This window comes from Melopsittacus undulatus, chromosome Z (genome assembly GCF_012275295.1).
Source record: "Melopsittacus undulatus isolate bMelUnd1 chromosome Z, bMelUnd1.mat.Z, whole genome shotgun sequence".
NCBI lineage: Eukaryota > Metazoa > Chordata > Aves > Psittaciformes > Psittaculidae > Melopsittacus > Melopsittacus undulatus.
This window is the reverse complement of record NC_047557.1, coordinates 79,959,234-79,979,262: the sequence shown is the minus strand read 5'-3', so window position 1 is coordinate 79,979,262 and position 20,029 is coordinate 79,959,234. Positions and strand designations below refer to the sequence as shown.

Sequence of the window (20,029 nt, the reverse complement as noted above, 5' to 3'; positions counted from 1 at the left end):
TGTCTTGAGAACTGTTTTTTGTGGTGGTAGGATGCAGTGACTGCTGCCCCAAGCCTTGCCAAGCTGTGTGATTCTGCTGAATTTACCACTGGAGCAGAAAAATGCATTCAGCCCTTTTACCAGCCTTTAGACATCTTGAATTGAGGTAGAGGATAAATCTCATCCACAGAAGGAAGCAGGTAAGAGCAATAGCTACAACACGACATGAAGTGTGCATTTGGCACAGGGCTGAAGGGGGGCTACAGGGGTGCTGGGGAGGGACTATTTGTTAGGGACTGTAGTGAACAGGACAAGTGGTAACAGGTTAAAACTTAAACAGGGGAAGTTTAGGTTGGATATAAGGAAGAAATTCTTTACTGTTAGGGTGGTGAGGTACTGGAATGGGTTGCCCAGGGAGGTTGTGAATGCTCCATCCCTGGCAGTGTTCAAGTCCAGGCTGGACAGAGCCTTGTGTGACATTGTTTTGTGTGAGGTGTCCCTGCCCATAGCAGAGGGTTTGGAACTAGGTGATCTTAAGGTCCATTCCAACCCTAACTATTCTATGATTCTATGATTCTATATCAGAAAGATAATTTGGTCTAAGGCAATATAAAACAAAGATCAACTATTACTGGAGGAAAAGAACAAAACTGGTAGAGATGAAAACCTAATCAGTAAATTATAATCTGAGCATGTCAGCCAGGAGACCAGAGCATGGCAGATACAGATGTAGTCTTAAAGGTAAAGATAGGAGTTTAATTTGTGACATGGGAAATGTGCTTTGGAAGATAACAGTGAACACATTTTTAATAGTATGCTTTTAAATGCCAACTCTGTGAAGACTGGACCCAGATTTTTTGGTGCTAGCTGACCGAAATGGATGGTAGAGAAGATGGGATAGCAGGAAAATGGAAGTAAAACTATTTTAAACTGCCTGCACTTTCCATGCATGTAAGATTAAATTGCTACCCGCAATCAGCAGGACTGTAATTTTGGTCAAGGGCTAAAGCAATCACTGTTTCATGCCAGCTCCTCCTACAGAGAACATGGAAGCCTTTGGATGCTGCTGGCTTGCCTCTTTTTAGGAAACTGTGGGGTGGGAAAGAAGGAAATCTCAGATGGATTTTGTTAAATAGATTAAATGAATGACCACATATTTTTGATCAGGCATTGGAACAAGCTGCCCAGCCTGTTCCAAACCCTGTTCCAAGCCCAGGGACACATGGTCCCTGAAGTGTTCACAAACCGTGTAGCCAAGTTTCTTAGCGACATGGTTTAGTGGTAGCCTTGGCAGTGCTGGGGGAACAGTTGGACTTCATGATCTTAAAGTTTTTTTCAGTCTGGTTGATTCTGCGCTATCATTCTAAATTATGTGAGGCCTACACTAGAAGGGTACATGTGTGCAGTGATATTAAACTGTTCCTTTTCCTATGAGACAATAAAATGGGGTAGTTTCCTACTGAAACACTCAATCCACACTAGAAAACTGCTTCAAAATGCCTAGTGCACTACGTCCAAAACAAAACAGTAATTAGCAATAGTGGTGCAGTGGATGAAACTGGCAATCTCCAAGGTACCATCATGCCTTCCTACAGGTAGTATGCCCGAAACAAGCAAGGCAGTTTCATGATGTTTCTTAGAATCATAGAATTGACCAGGTTGGAACAGACCTTTAAGATCAAGTCCAGCCTTTACACCAGCATTGCCAAGGACATCACTAAACCATGTCACTGAGGGCCTTGTCTATACAGTTTGTGAACACTTCCAGGGACTGTGGCTCCACCACTGCCCTGGACAGCCTGTTCCAATGCCTGAACACCCTTTTGGAGAATTTTTTTTCCTTTCCAACCTAAATTTCCTGTGGCACAGTTTGAGGCCGTTTGCCCCTGAACTTGTTATTTCGGAGAAGAGGTTGACCCCCACCTCACTACAACCTCCATTCAGGTAGCTGTAGAGAGCAATAAGGCCTTCCTGAGCTTTCTCTTCTCCAGACTAACCCCTCCCCCCCCCCTCCCAGTTCTCTCAGCCATTCCTCATCTTGTGCTCCAGGTCCTTCACCATCTCTATTGCTCTCCTGTGGACCCACTCCAGCATCTCAATGTCCTCCTTGTAGTTAGCATCCCAGAACTGGCTGACTTTCCCAAGGCCGGGTTAACTTGCCCCAGGGTCTCTGCCCTACACCTTAAGACCTGGTGTGAAGGGCACTAGTGCCTCCTCAGGCACCTGGACGAGTCTTCACCCAGAGTCGATCACAATCCCCCCGCCGCCACCCTGTGGAAAAACCCCCTTCACGAGCATCGAGAGCACCACGACCACCACCTCCACTGCCCCCACCGCCGCCGTGGAACCTCCCCTCAGTGACGCCACGTGTCCGCCCCTTCCCTAGCCTTTATAAGGAGGCCCCGCCGTGCCGGGCTAGTGAGCCATACGCGGTCGCGGGCAGGCGGTCCGGTAATCACCGGGATGAACAGTGAGCATGGTAGTGGCGGCGGTAGGAGCAGTTGAGGGGCTCGTTAAAGATGGCGGAGCTGCGGGAGAGGGTGAAGTACACCATGTCCAGCGCGCAAAGGGCACCCAATATTTCGGTGCTGCCCATCAGGATGACCGAATCCGCGATGCGAGCGCTGGAGGAGTACCAGAGCAGCAAGGTAGGGGGTGTGTGCTCTGCTGGTTCGCACCGCGGAGAGGGGTGTCACTTCGGTTTCGAGGTGTGCAACACCTAGTGTCCCTCCTGCAGGACCTGCAGTAACGGGTGGGCAGGTGTTGTGCTCCCGTCTTCGAGCAGCGCTCGCTCTGTCTCCGCTCCTGCTCTGTGGGCTTCCCGGGACGCAACGCCCCTGGGGACGGGTCCAGGGCTCTAGGTGTAAGACAGCGGTTATTGCACTTTTCCGTGGCACTTGACGAACTTCCAGCCCCACTTCGCCGCACCTCCCACCCAAAACTAAGGACTCCATCGCCGTGCAGTCCTTGGTACAAGGGCCGCTCTGCTGTCACAGCAGGTTGCTCTCACACATCTCTTGGGCTGCCACAAGCTCGAAGCCCGCGCGCGTCCAAAAGTGACTCAGGTTCTTGGTAGTTGAAGACGGTAGTCGCCGTCTCTTTCCTTGGTGCCAGCATGCCGTAAGCTCACCGAAAGCTTTTAACTGAGGACGGGCGAGTTCCGTGGTCCGGAGAGGGGATGCGTGTACCTGGCGACAGGCGCTGAGCGCCTCTTCTCGGGTGTTTAGGCGTTCTGATGGGGAGAGGTGAATCTCGGGGAGTCGCATACACATTACAGTTGTCGCGGTTTGACACCGGGCGATTTTGTATGTTCGAGCATGCTGACCGTAAAAAAAAAAACAAACCTGCTTTCTTCATGGCAGGCAGATAAGTTTGGAAGATTTTTTTTTTTTATTTATGAAAACGGAATTACCTGTGGTTTTTTTGTTGTGTTTTTTTTTGTCTTCTTTATCTAAACCAGAATGAATTTCCCAGTTAAATATAATTTTCCATTTAAAAAGCGTAATACAATGCCTAGTTATCTGGAAACTGCAAACTTGCTAACAAGCTATTTGTGGTCATTCTGATAGCGAAAATAATTGAGATTCTTTTCCCTATTTCACTATTTTTTCTTCTCCCAAACTGTAAATGAGTCTCTCCACTCTTCCTGCCAGGTCTGCTTTCCCTCACCTACTCACGCTGGAGTTTGAATGTGCTGTGTAGAAGAATGTGGCAAAGTGGAAGAATAATGGAACACAAAAACTTAAACTTTGTTATTTTAGCTTCCAGAATTTCTGGGTTTAGGAAGGGTAATCTTTAAAACTGTTTATCCAAATCATGCATTTCTGACTTTTGCACTGTCAGAAAATCCTTCTATGGCACTACTTGGGAAGTGATCTCAGAGTTATCTTGCTGCAGATGCTTTGTGGTTTGTTTTACTAGTATTTGACAAGAATATCTGCATCAGGCAGAAGAATCAGGGAGGGAGAGCAAACTCTCTCTGTTCTCTCAATTTTAAATAGGTACAGTTGTGATCTGCTAGCTCACACATCTGCCTGGTGCAGGAGAAGGACAGGATTGATGGTCTGTAGATGGTGCTACCTTCCTTCTGTCTAGCTTAACGCTCAGCTACGTTGCTGGCCCATTTCAGTTCTGACTGTGCAACTGAAAAATTTGCAGTGAAGGGTGAAAATCAGCCTTGCTGAAAACTGAGGAATGTGATAAAGTGAATATGTGGGAGGTAGCAGACAGCTTTACTGCTGCCTCTGTCCTGGGCTGGAAGATCTTATTTGTGTAATGCTGGTAATCATATCACAAAAAGTTGTAGAGGAGAGAAATCAGGATAACCCTCCCATGACTTATCACCATCACCTGTAGAATCTGGGCAGCTATAATCAGTCTCTGCATACTTAATTGCTTAATGTTCAAATTTAAACAGTGTGCATAAAGAATGAAGAACTCACTCCTTGTTACTGCTGCTCAGGATTTTCTTAGCTGGCATGACAGTTAAAGTTTGAAAGACTCTTGAATTCTTACATTAAAAACATTAGCTTCACCTCCTTCTTTACAAATACAGAATAGAGGTTGTGTCTCTTGGGCAGCCTGATCTCTGCAGCTTTCCATAGGTGAGGAGAAATTCTGATGCTGTACTAGCTTTCCATCATGTACACTCCATCATTGTGGCCTGGGACTGACTGGATTCAGGGGATGGAGAGCATTCTTGCCTAGACTTCTTTTGACTGTATTGAGCAGCACGCTTTAAGATCCTTGCACATCATCTGTGGCAGTATTAATTTAAAGCACAGCTAATGTTTTTGTGTTCTGTGTAGTTGGGAGCAGTACTTTGGCTTTAGTTTGGTTAAGTGCTATGTGTTGCCCTGAAGGGTAGAGTTGCAGCTATGCCTCTGGAGAGAACTGGGAGAAGTGTGGGACAGCTTGCCCTGGTTCAGTGTCTGTGTCCTGCAGGCAGGATGTCCCGCGATCCTGCACTAAGAGCAAGGCCAGGCAGTCCCTGCCCAGTTTGGGAATGGGTAAGTGCTAGAGGGAATGTGTAAAGAAAGGAGCCAGACTTAACTCTTTCAGGCACCGTGGGCTGTTAAGCAGTTGATGGCCATGTAACAAGAATACAGCTTAGTTCCATCTTCTAGCCAGCAGACCACCTCTTTCCCTCTTCCAAGGGTTATCCTTTCTGGCCCCAGAGCTGTAATGTCAGTACTGTGGACCCAGGAGATGGGATGAGCAGATGGAGATGTGCCAGGGAGGCCCATTCTGCTCTGCATCTGCATGCTGATTCTGTTTATGTTGTTCCAGTGCTGTCAGTCTGGTTTTGGTGGTTGAGTGCTCTCTTTGGCAGGATTCCTTGCACAGACTGCCACTGCAATGTGCTGGTCATGGGTACAGTAAAGGGAACCACGAGCTACAGGTAAGCATACTGGGTGCCAAAGAGCCTCAGTGAAAATCTTAACTTTGATTTTTCACATCTGACACCCAGAACTACCAGGCAATACGGATTGTTATAATTTCTTACTGCTTGTAAAATGGTATTTAAGCCTGCTTATGGTGAATACGATAAATTAACTGGTTTTTGTGAGGTGCTGCTAAGGTCTTTTCAATGTTTTGGGGTTTCTGCTTACTGAATACTGTGCAGAAGGCATTGCATATTAAAAAAAAAAAAATCCACAAACCAAAAAATTAAAACTACCAACAAAACACTAACTCTAGACCTCAAAAAATCAGAATGGAGGCACCAAAGGAGTCTAAGTTACTGTTGCATCTCCATATCCATGTGTTGAAATGGCTCTGCCACCCAGAGCATGTTTGTTTTTTTTAATGTGATACACTTTGGGAAGTCAAAGTTGGCTATCAGAACTTCAGTAAGTGCAGATTGGCTGGTTGCTTTGGTACCTCTGTCTTTGCAGCCAATGGGAAGCATGATATGATGGATGCACTCGCTGGAGTGTGTATGTAAGGAGGGATCCTCCATGGAAGCGGTACTATTCTCTGTAGTAATTTAATGGAATTTGTCAGTGCAGGTAGTCTTTCCACCCAAATGCTTTTTAGTTTTCCTTGTGAGACCTCTATAATAAATTGTGTTGATACATGGGATGCTCTGAATTGACAAATAACATTTTTTGGCTCACTGATTGGCTATAAGCCCTGAAAGGAAAGAGAAGCTGCGTATGGGAGGATGAGGGAGAGTGAAGAAATCCTTAGGATGGCATTCTCAGAGAGTCCTGGTGTCTTCTAGCCTCCTCCTGCATAATACATAGTTCTTTAAAGAGTTATCAAAGCACATGAAGAATTTTATAATACATCACAATCTTTAATGTGCTGATACGAAGGCATCTTCTGCTTACTCTGAGTCATCATGCCTGAAAAACAGTAAGTCAGTAGCTTCATATACAGAGGTGTTGCCTTATAAATATCCGAGTTATTTGCAGTGTGCCATGTGTGTGCAAAGAGACTTAAGCAAAACAGTGGACCTGGAGAAGCTCTTGAGTTTTTGGGCCCCAAATTAAGGGGAGATATAAGACCTGACTGTCACACCTCTAACTAATATTTTTAAGCAGGCCTGTGTAGAACTTATTCCTTACCTAACAAAGAGCAATTATGTAGGGGTGATGGAGAGAGTCGCTTTGGTGCTCTGCAAAGCTCTTTGGTGCTCTGCCAACCCACACTTTGAGTCCCCTGTACAATCTTAGTTTCTGAGGGGTACAAGGAAAGACTACTGTCCTCAGCTTGTTCTCTTCAGCTGTAGCAGGAGAGACCATGAAGGCTCAGGTATGGAGGATATGGTACTGTGGCTCAGGGAATTGTAGGTGAGGTGATGGTAGAAACTGATACTGCCCACATCTTCAGTACTGGAGCAAGAGGGCAGCTGATGAAGCTGGCAGAAAAAAGTAAAGCAAGTGGGTCTGTTCACCTGTTGAATGGTGGACTTGTGCACCTTGCTGTCATAGGAGGCTAGGAGTGCTCAGTATCAGAAGGTCTGAACAGGAACTCAACTAATTAGTGGACAGCAAGTATATAAATGGATGCAGTACAGGGCTAATGAGGGTTGCACCCTCTAAACACCTAACAAGGGTGGATGGTAAGGAAGTATGAGGGGAATGAGCATGGGAAAGTTATGGGACTTTTGGTCTCTGGCTTCTCCAAAGCTTCATACTCTTTGTTGTGAGAAAAGAAACTCAGAAAACCTGGGGATCTTGGGAGCAGAGGGAATGGGGGCTTTGAGTAGCGCCTTCTGCATCTGTGCTGAAACCTGAGATTTACCTCCTCAGGTCCACAGCTTGTGGTGGTTGTCAGCTTGTAAGACACAGAGGTGACAGAAGGTTTGGCTGCCCCTCTCCCTGCCACAGTAGCCTGCTGCTCCAGGCCATCTCTCAGCACTTAGGTGGGACCTTTCTGGTTGATGCCCTGCTAAATTTGCATTGTTTTTAATGGCATTTTTCTCACTGAAGCAGGGGAGGTGGCTGGTTACACCAGCATGGTCGCTCCAGCTCAAAAACCAGTTTGTGTCAAATTCTGTGAGTCACTGCTTCAGTGATGACTGCTGCGTGGTCCTACGCTATCATTGCATTGCCTGTCTGGCTTGGTGTTTTGTGAATTGCCTTCATAGGTTAAACTTCATCCTGGAAAATGCCAGACAAGGGTTAGGATTCACAGCTGTTAGACAGACTTTGTATAACACTAATTTTTAGAATTAGCTTACTAGGGTGTGCTGGCTTAAGCAGACAGGTACATTGGTAGTCTCAAATTCATCTCATTTCTAAAACCTTCTGCCTGTAAGTTGGAAGGTCTGTGGATGTCATGGGTTCAGCAGTTCACATCCTCAGAGTTCTTTTCCAGGAATCCCAGTGTCAGACTTGTTTCGCCCACGACGACCCTGCAGCAAGGACTGCTGAGATGCGCTGGAAACAAAACTCAGCCCTGATGAGCCAGACCTCCTCGCTCCCCTGGCTGACGGGTGAAATCTTTTCGCATATTCCACAGCTCAGTTGAGGTCCGAGATCGAGAAGTCACCTCTTCTTCTTCGTCGTGTGATGATGACCCCTGATCAGATACTAGACCAGGTAGTGGATGCGTAGTTTCTTCATCCTGCCTCGTCCTTCTTGCCTCTCTTTTGGTTTTTCTCTTGTGTACAGGAGCAACCGATATTGGTACGAATTGGTCCTGTAGTTCAGCTGCACTGTCTATCGCAGTCGAGGTTTGAGTAGCTGCTGTACTTGTTGCTGGGGTAGCAGTTTGGGTAGCAACTGTACTTACTACTGGGGATGGTGTAGCTGCTGTACTTGGAATTGGAACAGCTGCGCTGACTTCTGTGTTGCTATCAGATCCAGGGGCATTTTTTTCCTTTTGAAGATGTTGGATAATGTCGATCAAGGCCCTATAAGCATAGGCCAAGCCCCAGCACGTTGCTGTAATTTGTCCATCTCTGGTATGGCCAGGACGACAACACACCTCATTTAGCTGTTTTACTAATTCTTCCGGATTCTTCACTTGTTCAGGAGTAAAATTCCAAAGTACTGGAGGGGCCCACTGACCTAGATGCTTGCCCATACTATCCCATACACCCTGCCACTCATGACTATCCAGCCTCTGGGAAGATTTCCTGGTCCTCCTATTTCGTCGTTTAACCCCAACACAGGACCAGACCTGACTCCGCTTAACTCTTGAAATCAGATGAAATAACTGTGGGCAAAACACACTCTGTATGCGTGCTAATATGGTGATCCCCATCGCAATCAGCATACAAGTCTCAACAGTATTGAAAGGCCATTCAAAAACTTCAAAACCCTCAAATGATGTTGCAGACCATCTGGAGAGAACACTGGGAGGATAGCAGAATGTCTCCTTCACAGGTTGACCACCCGAGAAGGAGAAAAAAGATGTGAAATTCCCAAGCATTTCTATTATATACCTCCCAAAATATAAAGTTGGTGACCATACCGGGAGCATAAACCAAATCAGTTTCATGATTAATGTTTCTATTGTATTACAAGTCATTACCATAAAGTACAATGAGACCAGAACCTTAGCCCAAATCCCATGATTGATAAACACTAACACAGCTAATATATATGAAAAGTAATTGGTAAAATCCTGAAACCGTGAGAGCAAGAGAAAAAACTGTGAGAGCCAATAAAACAGCATTGTGACAAATGACTATAAATCCGCTCAGATCTGTTCTTATCTCAAACCCTCTGCCCCACGTTGGGCGCCAAAAAATGTTGTGGTTTAAATCAAGTCTCCCTACTCCCGGAGAGTTAGGAAGAAGAATCCAAAGAATGTAGCCCCCACGGATTGAGATAAAAACGGTTTAAACTAAATCTGCACAGTTCCCCCTCTGTTCCCCTTCCCCCCCCTCTCCTTCCCACTCCCGGAGGGATGGGAAGGAGAGCCGGAGGGATACAACTCCCACGGATCGAGGTAAAATCAGTCCAGCAATCAAGGTATAACAGAAGTAAACTACCGGTACCAATAACAAATCAAAGTTAGAGGAGACAAACAGAGAGAGAGAATACGATACCACCAGCCGCCACGAGGCCAGCAGCCGGAACCCCCCAGCCGGAAGCCCCAGCCCGCGCTTCCCCTTCCCTTCCCGAGCTCAGCCCGGCGTGTTAACTCCTTCCCTCCCGGCTAGCTTCCAGTCCCCTCCCCAAGCAGGACGTGCTGTGGTATGGAATACCTCCCCGACTAGCCCAGACCAGGCGCCCTATCTCTCCCTCCTCACTGGCAGAGCATGAGCTACTGCTGAACCCATGACAGTGGAGCAGACAAATTTTCAGCAACCTATATTTCAGTGTTTAAGGTTGTATTTGTTGTTGGCTGCTGTGTATCTTGAGATAATGTATAAGCCTCCAATTGTGGAAAAACAAGCATAGTAATTTCTGAAGACCCTACTGCCAATTCATGTGTGAACTCCAGCCCACCAGTGGTATTACTTCTGCCTGAGCCCCTCTCCATGGTTTTGTGGCACTAGGTGATGATCTTATGCAGTGTTGAGACTTGGCTTAGTCATACATACCAGCACTCGCTGGCACTCATATAAGCAGCACCAGTTCATTGGCAAGATCAGTGTGGGGAGTTTTCTGCTGGATGAGTGAGACAGATTTTATTGCAAGAGGGTGAGAGAAGTGCAAGTGAAGGAGGAGGAATCTGTAGCTGGAAGGGAGAGCAGGGGTTGTGTCTAACTTGACTTCCCAATCCTGGATGCTTCTGAATGGCACCTAAACTCCAAATCCATAAACACTTGCTTTTGCTGGAATGAAGTCTTTATTCATTAGGATTTAATCCTTTGGTACAACTTGTTTAGGTTAAGTGTTTGCAGTGGGCTGGCAAACTCCCTGTAATACGCTGTGGACAAAGCCTAGCAAATTGAGCTTGTCAGCATAGCTTACCATGGTTTTGTGTCCAGCAGCATAATTTCAGGATCCAGTAGTACTGAGCAAAGTCAGCATTGTTGCTAGAATGGGATATTCTTATCAGTGGGCTCCTGCTGGCACTGGTGGTGTTGCTGTTTGAGCTGTTTCGAGGAGCAGACCTGATCAGAAACCAGCTTGTGACAGAGAAAAGACATTTCAACTAGCAAGCTCCTTGCTTTTTTTTGCTTTTCCTTTAACATTTGCACATCTTCACAGACAGTGTTGTCAGCACAGCAGCAAAGAACTCTTCCATCCTCACAGGTCAGGTGCAGGCTGAGGACTTCATAGTGACAAAGTGAGAGTGTCTTTTACTATTTTTGGCCATGTTGTGTATTTTGCTTGGCAGATAGGTACTAAAGAAGTGAGGATTGTTTGAGGGAGCTCAGGATTTTTTGGGAGCCAGTTTGATTTTTGACTTTAAGACACATGCTCGTTTAAGTTGGAGAGTTCAGAGTGTGAGGGAGAAGAGGCTACTCCTTGCCTTTCTAAGGACAGCAGGGCTGACTGCACTGCTGGGAGGTGGTAGGATGCTTGGTTTCTAGCACTGCAAGTGCTCCTTGGCATGGTCCACACCTGGAGATCTGTTCAGAGAGCAGTTAATCTGTAACAGGGGAAGTGACAGGGCCCTGCACATTGTCCTGATGAGGAATGCTGTTGTTATCAAGACCTTTTGAGTAGACGGGTTGCTTGTGTTCATCATGTAATCTAAGCTAATACCTAGAACTCAAGTACATGTGAAAATGTGTCATTGAGTAGCCTCTTGTGAAATGAAGCCATCTCAGTCCATAAGCAACTGCGGCAGTAGGGCAGGGTTTGAGAGTGGGTCAGCACATGATTTTGGACTCCCACATTAGTGGTACTTCAGGCAGAGAAAGGATTGGTTTTCCCTTCAGTGCCAGCAGATACCATTGTACAGCTTTTTCTGGGCTCCCCATGGTACCCTGATGATGATAAAGTATCAGCTGTTGTGCTCCTTGGCACCAAATGGAGGAAGCCCTGCATACAGTGAGGAGCCTGGAGCCGCTGCTGGAGCCCTGGCCACTGGGGTCTGCATCATGGTAGGAGCATGAGGAGTCTGCTGTTGGTGCATCCACCTTCTCTCTCTGCAGACAAAGACCTCTCTGCCAGAGTGTGGAGGTTTGTCAGTTTACTTACATTCTACTTATTTTTCCTCTTGTAGGATCATGTTTCTTCTCAGCCTTCAATTCAGTTTCAAGGATTCCAAGGGGTAAGTATTTTGTACGCTTATTATATTAGAAAATAGATGCAGTGTAGATTAACCACTTCTACTTTTTTAAAAATAAGCTACATTCATAAAATCTGCTTAATGCCTGATGTTTTTCATTGCGTATTTACTTAGTAATAATTAATTCAGTGTAGTTGAAAGTGAAAGAGAATCATGCTTTAGATATGCTTATTTTTTATCTTGCTTTTCTTACTTTTTAGCCTAAATTTGAAAGCAATGGGAATACCTTGTAAGTCATCAACTAAGCAGTGCAAAGTTAAGATTTTAAAATGGACTTTCAGTGGTTGGTTTCAAGGTGTAAAGTGCAATGGCAGTGCTCAGGGGTCGGGGTTTGTATACCACAGACTACCAATTGTTCTTGACCCTGTCCTGAAACTCTAATAAAACAGTATTTCAAGCCTGTTGAAAAGTTGAAGGAAAACAAGAGGAAATGGGGCCTCCTAAAGGCCATAGGTCCTGTTAAACAATCAGTTTTGCTGTGGTGCAAATTGGATAACTAAGGCTGAGCATAAAATTAAATACAGACTGCTTTCCAAGTAGAATGATTAAAGATTCTGGGTTTAATATGTGAATTTTAGGGGATGGTCAAAGACTCATTTTTAAAGACTGCCCACAGGTGTGAAACTACAGCCCCAGTCCAGCTCAGTCTGGCTGAAGGGCACTCAGATGTTGGGAGAATCATGTCTATAACAAAGCTACTTCTGCAGACAAAAGTCTCTTAACATTGCACTTGTAAGAAGATCCTTTCTCATTGTAGATTATTTGCAATTTAAACTATACTGGCAAATATTTATACTAGTAAAAGAATTTCTTTGCTAGAGTGGATAATCATCTTAGTTAAGAGAGTCAGCCAAAATAGCAGTACCAGGAGAGAGTGGATGCGAGCACAGATCTATCTGAATTTGTGCTGCCATCAAGAGGAGAGTTGTGTTGTACTTGTTAATTTGGCTGGGAAGTGAAATTGACTGTCTGGCTCCACTGATCAGCTTCCTGACCCGCTGTTTGTGGCAGCAGATGCCTGAGGGCTGCAAGGGATGGAGCAGGAGAGGAATTCAAAATAAGCTCTCAGAGTAGAAATAATGAATCTATCTGTTAGCATGATGACCTGCAAGTGAAGGAAAAATTACCAGTATGCATTATCTGCCCTGCACCCGCTCAGTCTGTGCAAAAGTTCATGTGCTGTTTTCTTCCATGTTCTCTAGTAGCAGCTTCCAGGTATCTGAAGTTTGAGATGTTACTAGGCTGGGGGAGGCTTTGTATCTCAGCTGTAAAAAATCTGGGGCTTTTATGAAAAAGTGTCAAAATCTCGGGACCACAAGGCTGCTGAAGAGCCAACTGTTAACTTTCAGTGTTGTCACCCTTGTTTCTACTAAAAAGTTAATCCAGGTCTGTGGTTTTTCATCATGTAACTCAGCAGTAAGGTTTGCTCCCTTGCTCTTTAAGATGGAAACATCTGCAGGGACTTTGCTGCTTGCTGCAGAAGTAATAAGCTCATATAGAATCATAGAATAGTTAGGGTTGGAAAGGACCTTAGGACCATCTAGTTCCAAGCCCTCTGCCTTGGGCAGGGATGCCTCACACTAGACCAAAAGTACATTTCAAATCTATCCATATTTAAAGAAATGCAAACTAAGGAAGTTATTGCAAGAGTTTCCTAGAGCCTAAGTCTCAGCAATAAGGAGAGAAATTTAAAGATATTAGGGCAGATGGTAAGTTAAAACAGGACATTTACTACTGTACATACTGCAGGAGAAAATGGTTAGGTCATTATCTCTGTATTGTGCAGCCATGTATTAAGTATTTCCAGAGTACACCAGTTGCATGACAGAGGACTGGCCTGGCTCTTTGAAAGGTCTGCCTTCCTCCTCTGGACTGGTTTCGAGTTGCAGGTTTCCAGAGTGAGGAGTGTTCAAGATGCATTTTTGCCAAGGTGTTGCAGGTCACCTATGATGGCAAAGAATTTCCTTAAATGCTGCTAGAAACAGGCAGTGATTTTTGTCTCTCAAAAGTGTTTCCTCTGCAATTCATGCAACTATCTTAACTTCCAAATGAGGATAAAATACTAATATTAAAAACAAAGATTTTTTTAAATTTATTTTTTTTTACTATTTAATAGTCCGTGTTCCATCTCTAGTTACACATATTCTAGTACCAGTCCTCTATAGATGATCATAAAGGCTGGAGTGGAGAAATACAGGTGCCTTGTGGCTTGGAGTGGTCAAAAGTTACATTACATGTGGGAACTGAGGAAAGGAGATTTATGCAAGAAGAGGCAAGGGAGGAGCTTTTATTTCACGTATACACTCAACAAGAAGCCAATATTCATGCCAGAGGGGCTTTGCAGTCATGTTGCCAAAAACCCCAACCCCCAAAACCAAACAAAAACCCCACTAGCAAGCTTAATTTTTTTTTCTGTTGCATGATAGAGTTGCTCTGAAGGGATCTGAAGCTAGATGGAAGTATATAGATGGCCTTTGAAGGCTCAACAGCAAATCTGCTAGTGCAGTAAGATGGTTTGCATTCTTGAGGATAGTAAATTATTTGTCCGTACTGCATAGATAGCCTCTAGATGCTGTTCAGCTCAAGAACCACTGACATTGTCCTGGAACAGTTTGCACAAAGCATAGGTAAGAACCCTGTGATTTGTGAATTAGTAAAATAGCTGGTGATTGTTAAGATAAACTTTCGTACCAGATCACAGGTCAGTCTTTAGGAAGGAGAACTTTTCTTTTGTTTGGGAATATGTCACTCCCAGACAGTCTGGATGGTAATGTCTGCTGATGGCTAAAATACCTGAAGGACAGAGGGACTGCAAGAAATGGATTGTTACATCGTAAATTTTAAGAAATACATTGTAATTAAAAATTCTGGAGTATGTATACTTAAGATGCCCAGAGAACGTAGCAGCTATGCTGTACTAGATAAAATAGCCATGAGGAATGTGAATATTGGCAATTAACTTTTAATGCAGTAGGGATACATTTAAATATATAAAAAATAAAGTCTGTTTATTGTCCAGTGGACTTCTGTAGTGATAATGTTTCAGACTACTGCTCTTTCCATGATGTGGCTTCCTTCCTGTATTTTTATCTTTCTCTGTTATGCAACTTCCAACTAAATTTATTAGACAGAATTTCTGAGGCATATGCTATACCTGTATCTGGTCATGTCCTTGATCTTCTGCAGCGATGCACATCCCTAAACTGGAGGACTCTGCAAATATGCATTTTTACCTCCTTTAACCCTGTATAGAGGCTTACAGTGTAAACTGGGTGCTGGTGTGGGTGTGGTTTGTGAGCTACCATATCTTATTCTTAAAAGGTAAAATGGTAAGGTTGAAATGATTCTGAGAAAAGATGAAGAGAGAGATTGAGAGAGAGAGAGGACTTGAAAATGTATGCTGAACAGAGGCACCTGAAAATACAGTGCTCATGTCAGCCTCATAAGATGATGCAGTACTATGGAAGAACAAGAAGAGAGAGTAGGAAGGTATGCTCAGAAAGAGATTAGGTGACCCTACTCTGTTCTTCAGACCTTGGAACACTGCTGTTCTGGTGTCCTCAACACAAGGGCATGGAACTGCTGGAGCAAGTCCAGAGGTGGCCACTAGGGGGCTGGAGCACCTCCCGTATGAAGATAGGCTGAGAAAAAGTTGAGGCTGTTCAGACAGAAGAATAGGAGCTGCGTGGACACCTCATAGTAGCCTTCCAGTATCTGAAGGGGGCCTACAAGACGCTGGAGAGGGTCTTTTCATTAGGGACTGTAGGGGTAGGAGAAGGGGTCATGGGTTCAAATTTAAACAGGAGAAGTTCAGGTTAGATATCAGGGAGAGGTTCTTTACTGTGAGGGTGGTGAGGCCCTGGAACAGGTTGCCCAAGGAAGTGATAAATGCTGCATCCCTGGCAGTATTCAAGGCCAGTTTGGATGGGAACTTGGGCAGCAAGGTTTAGTGTGAAGTGTCTCTACCTGTGGCAGGGGTTTGGAACTGTATGATCTTAAGGTTTTTTCCAACCCGAACCATACCGTGATTGTATCACTCAGGCTTGGAGAGCAAAATACATCTGGCCTGAATTGAGGATGCTGTAGCAGCATACAGTACCAGCAGAAATGATGGAAAAGATGAGGACAGAAGTGACAAAAAGCTGAGAGCCAGAGAAACTGGAGTGATTCTGCACAGGAGCTTTTGGAGAAAATTATTTAAAACTTCTCCTACATTAGAGAGTCAAATGAGGATGGTATGTCAGAGTGAGATAGAGTAATATGATAGATCCAGAAATCAATTATTAAGAGGAAGGGATTAACGTCAAGGGTCTGAATTGTTCTAGTGGATATTCTCTATTACTGCATCCATTAGATGGTTAAGAAATTGCAAACAGTTTGAGTACATGGAATTTAAACTAGCATTTTTGAGTAGACAGCAGAGGGTCAAGTTGCTCAACACTTGTTCTGAAGTGCTTCAGCCTGGCCAGATATGACACTGGGGGCCAGGTCAGGGCACAGCATGCCACTCTCCATGCACATCAGACATAATGTGGAAGGGTCTGCAGCATTGGGTTTTGCTGGGAAAACTCCCCTGTTATGGGATGAAAGGCATGAGGCAGGAATGGCGTACCTCTGTGTGTCACAAACAATGCTTTTGGTGATGCCCTCTTCTGCCTAGTTTTCCCCAGGTTGTACAGACACTTGATTGGAGCTTACCAGAGTTCATCTGTGTTTAAGTCTTGCCTTTTTGTTTTTGTTTTTGTGTGTGTCAGTTAAAAGGACATCATTCTGTGATTCTGGAATAGGCTTGGTGGCCTACTGTCTTGTGTCACTTATTTTCATTTGTGAAAGTTTAGAAGTGCTTCTCTGCATTCTTGTTTCCAAACAGATTGAAGTAAGAAGGCTTTATCATTTTGTCCTGAAGTCTCAAATTTCAAACCCATAAAAACTTTGAGACTTAACCTCTACAGACTGTCTGTTCTTTCACTTTTTTTTTGTGTATCCTATGCTTTTTTTTTTTTTTAATCAAAGAGAATGCTTTGCCAGCTTACTCCTTTCTTTCTTATGGGATTTCCTTTGGGAAAGGCCTGAGCAATGGTCATCTAAAAACTTTGAGAAAAAAATATCCTAAAAATTTGAGAATGAAAGTAAATTTCTAGACCCTTTCTTTGCTTCTGCAAAAACAGCTGTCATAGTGGTTGTAGTAGATGGCTCCCTCATCATCTTCAGCCTGTGTGTGTGAGGGAATCTTTAAAACACTCAGTGTTTCCATTTGCATTTGCTCCTGGGAGATCATTGTTGGTGATAATCTTCATAGCCTCTGCTGATAAGGAGGCAGACTTGTTTTTCTCATACTTTATCAGTGTCTTTTTCAAGATCTGGGAGAAGAAGACAGTGGAACAGTGATAAATGTGTTTTTAAATGTGCTCCAAGGCTGCTTCTGCCTTCATGTTATTGCATCAAAACACACTGAGACACTCTGAGGTTTAACAACCACAGCAACCTTCCAGAATTTCAGATATAAATATGAGGGTACAGAAATGCCTGATGTATATGCACTATGTTTCTGTGCATACACATTCTTTAGGCTGATCAATGGAAAATATTTACTCAAAATAAGCTTTGAGAATGAGTCCCAGCATGCATAGTAGCACTTACCTGCTTCTTCTGTTCAGCTGTATTTCTTAAGGGCCAGCCTTGGCTTGATCATAGTAGAAAGCTGTTTTTCCAGAAAGTGTATTAGGTGAAAAGACACTACCTCTGCTACAGTGGGTTGATTTCAAATTGTCAAATTCATACATACCTGCAGTATTTATAGTAAAACCACTATGCTGACACATTCAACCAGTGGTAATAAATTTTGTAGGAAGTAGATGAATTTCAGTGTCATTTAGGCCCGGATGGTCATCTCAGATTTATAATTACTCTGTGGTAACCTTCATAATCATTAAAAGGTAAAGCTGCACATGTAATCCAAGATTATGTGTTTGGTAACTCTCTCAATTTATTTCCATTCTTTCATAAAATGCATGTATTGAACTTTTCGGCATACTAGTACTTAAACCTTAAGTAAAAGAATATGGTGTTCAGGTGACTTGCCTTTCTCTTTCACATCCAGTCACTGTTCCAAGCTGATACAAGCTCTGCCAGTACTAATGTTTAAAATATAAATAGTAATGGAATTGTGTTGTAGTAGGGCCTTGTGCAAATTACATTGAAGTTTATTAAGCCAATCTCGGAAGCAAAATATTTAAAGATTTCTAGAAGGCTGTTAAATACTGCTTTTATATATCTTTGTCCATCTTATCTCATATTTCATTAAAAATTCAAGCAGATTTCAGAATACTTTTTTCTTTTTAGATTTGTTGCCATCTAGTTTTACTTTTAGAATAAAAGTAGTTGGATGGCAGTAGGCTTCTTGTGCTTCAGTATTGTTTTATATGGCAGCAGATTAAAAAATGTGCTTACGCCAATTATCAATTTAATGCTTCCTTATATTTACATTTTTAAGTTCCAGCAGAACACAGCAAATTCTGTACTAAGTCATTAGTTCAGCTGAGGAAATCCAGTGTTACTACACCTGATTAAGCTTACAGAAGTATTCACATTTTACATTTATGCAAATAATTTCATCCAGAGCTGAGTAGAAGAAAAATTTTAACTCAGAGTTGAAATTCGTCCTTTATACTTATAAGAAATTTTACTCTTGTAATTTGGGTGTTGCTGGAGCTTTTTCCCTTCTTGGAGATAGTTTCCAAATCTGCTTCACTGGGACCAAATAAACCACGAAGCTGGGATAGTGTCTGCTATGGTCTGTGAATTGCACTCATCTGTTCCACCAGCTGAGCTTCAGTCCATTTAATTGTACTTGGGTGCATGCATTTAAAGTTAAGAATGTGTGTATTCATTCCAGTAAATGGGAAAGGATGGCTTGCTACATGAGTGCTTTGCTGAGTTAAGAGGCTGATTGATGGTAGTTTTTCCAGTGCAGTTACTGCTGTGACAGACACATAGCCAGTGTGTCAGAGGGAGAATTGTGCCAAAGCAGCCTTTTTAGAGATGTGATTGAAATTGTAAGAAAACTTTTGAATCACAGTTTGTCATTTAAAATTATGGTCCTAGTTAATCACAAGTAAAAAAAGTGTAGACTAATGTTTTTACGTAAACTTTTTTTTCCCCTTTTAGCTTATTAAAACTCCCAAAGTTGATCAGCCAAATGAAATGAATACATTTAACTTTGTAGTGTCAAATATTGGCAAAGATAATTCTCAGGGAAGCTTTGACCTGTTCCAGCAAAAGGCCTCAGGGTAAGTTTTACTTAACGTTTTCTTTCATTGCAAATTTAAGTAGATTCTGTGGCTTTGAACATACAGTGAAAACCTTTAACAGAAGCATGCTCTGCTGATGAGCTGCAGTAGAAAATTAATTTCTAGCAATAGCATGATTTCTTACTAGTTATAAATACTTTCTTTTACATAGATTTTTTTTTTTTTGGTTTTGCTCTTTAAAAAGTAACTTTTTTAGTACTTTCTAACCCACTAATGCTGTTTTTGAAAGCATTTTGAGCTCAGCATCATCCAGGCTACACCAAATCCATTCTATAGCCATATGTAAATATGATTATGGCTGGCAGCGTGCTAGCATGCTGGCCATGATGGATGGTTGTCTTATTTTAAGAACCACATAAATCAGTGGCTTTACCCATAACTGTATGACCATGATGTTTCAGAACTCAAATGTAATAGAGCAGTGCCTTGTCCTGGTCCTTTGAGTCAAATTGAACAGTGTTAACAGCTATTAAAAAGGCAAGAAAATACCATTTGCTTCAGCTTCTAGAATACTATGCTTAGTCTAGTAATGGTGACACTGAATAACTGTTTGTTCAATTTGATTTATTAGCACGTTGCAGGCAGAGTTCATGTATTGATTTGGAAGCAGATAAAAAGCAGGCACACCAGCACAGGTCTCCAGAAGGTGTTGCTCAGGTTCTTGGTCACAGAGGAGCGTCTGGCTTCAATTTCAAAGCTGAGATTTGTATAGATAGCAGGTTTTAGAAGCAATAAGAAAATGAGCTGATTTAATAAGCTCTTTGCCTAACAGGAGATCTCTCAGCATCCTCATCCTCTTTGTTTTTCCCCTTGCTTTAGGTCTTTTCTACTACAGTACAGTCTTTCAATTAGCTCACTTAGATGATGGGGTTGGCAAAAAGCCAAATGGTTTAGTGGCAGACCTGGGAGACTTTTGGCAGTGTGGGGTTTTTTGTGGGATTTTCTTTTGGGCTTTTACTGTATCTGAAAGGATTCTACCAGCTCCCAAGGCAGCTGGTAGAATTGCATGTCAGTGCATGTCAGGTGTGAGAGGTCCTGAGCACTCTCCCAAGCATCTCTGAGGGCACCTGCTTCTTTGGGAACGCGTACCT

At 43.3% G+C, this 20,029-nt stretch overlaps 1 protein-coding gene across 1 annotated transcript in view; it reads left to right on the top strand.

Annotated features, from left to right (window-relative positions):
- The first annotated feature begins 2,498 nt into the window (after window positions 1-2,498).
- The window catches only part of ELL2 (elongation factor for RNA polymerase II 2), a 35,041-nt gene continuing 17,510 nt past the window's right edge, over window positions 2,499-20,029 (top strand). Inside the window, exons 1-3 of the mRNA XM_005145977.2 lie at window positions 2,499-2,627; window positions 11,563-11,610; window positions 18,796-18,917. Of these exons, the coding sequence (XP_005146034.2) occupies window positions 2,499-2,627; window positions 11,563-11,610; window positions 18,796-18,917 (299 nt within the window). The remainder of the gene's footprint in view (window positions 2,628-11,562; window positions 11,611-18,795; window positions 18,918-20,029) is intronic.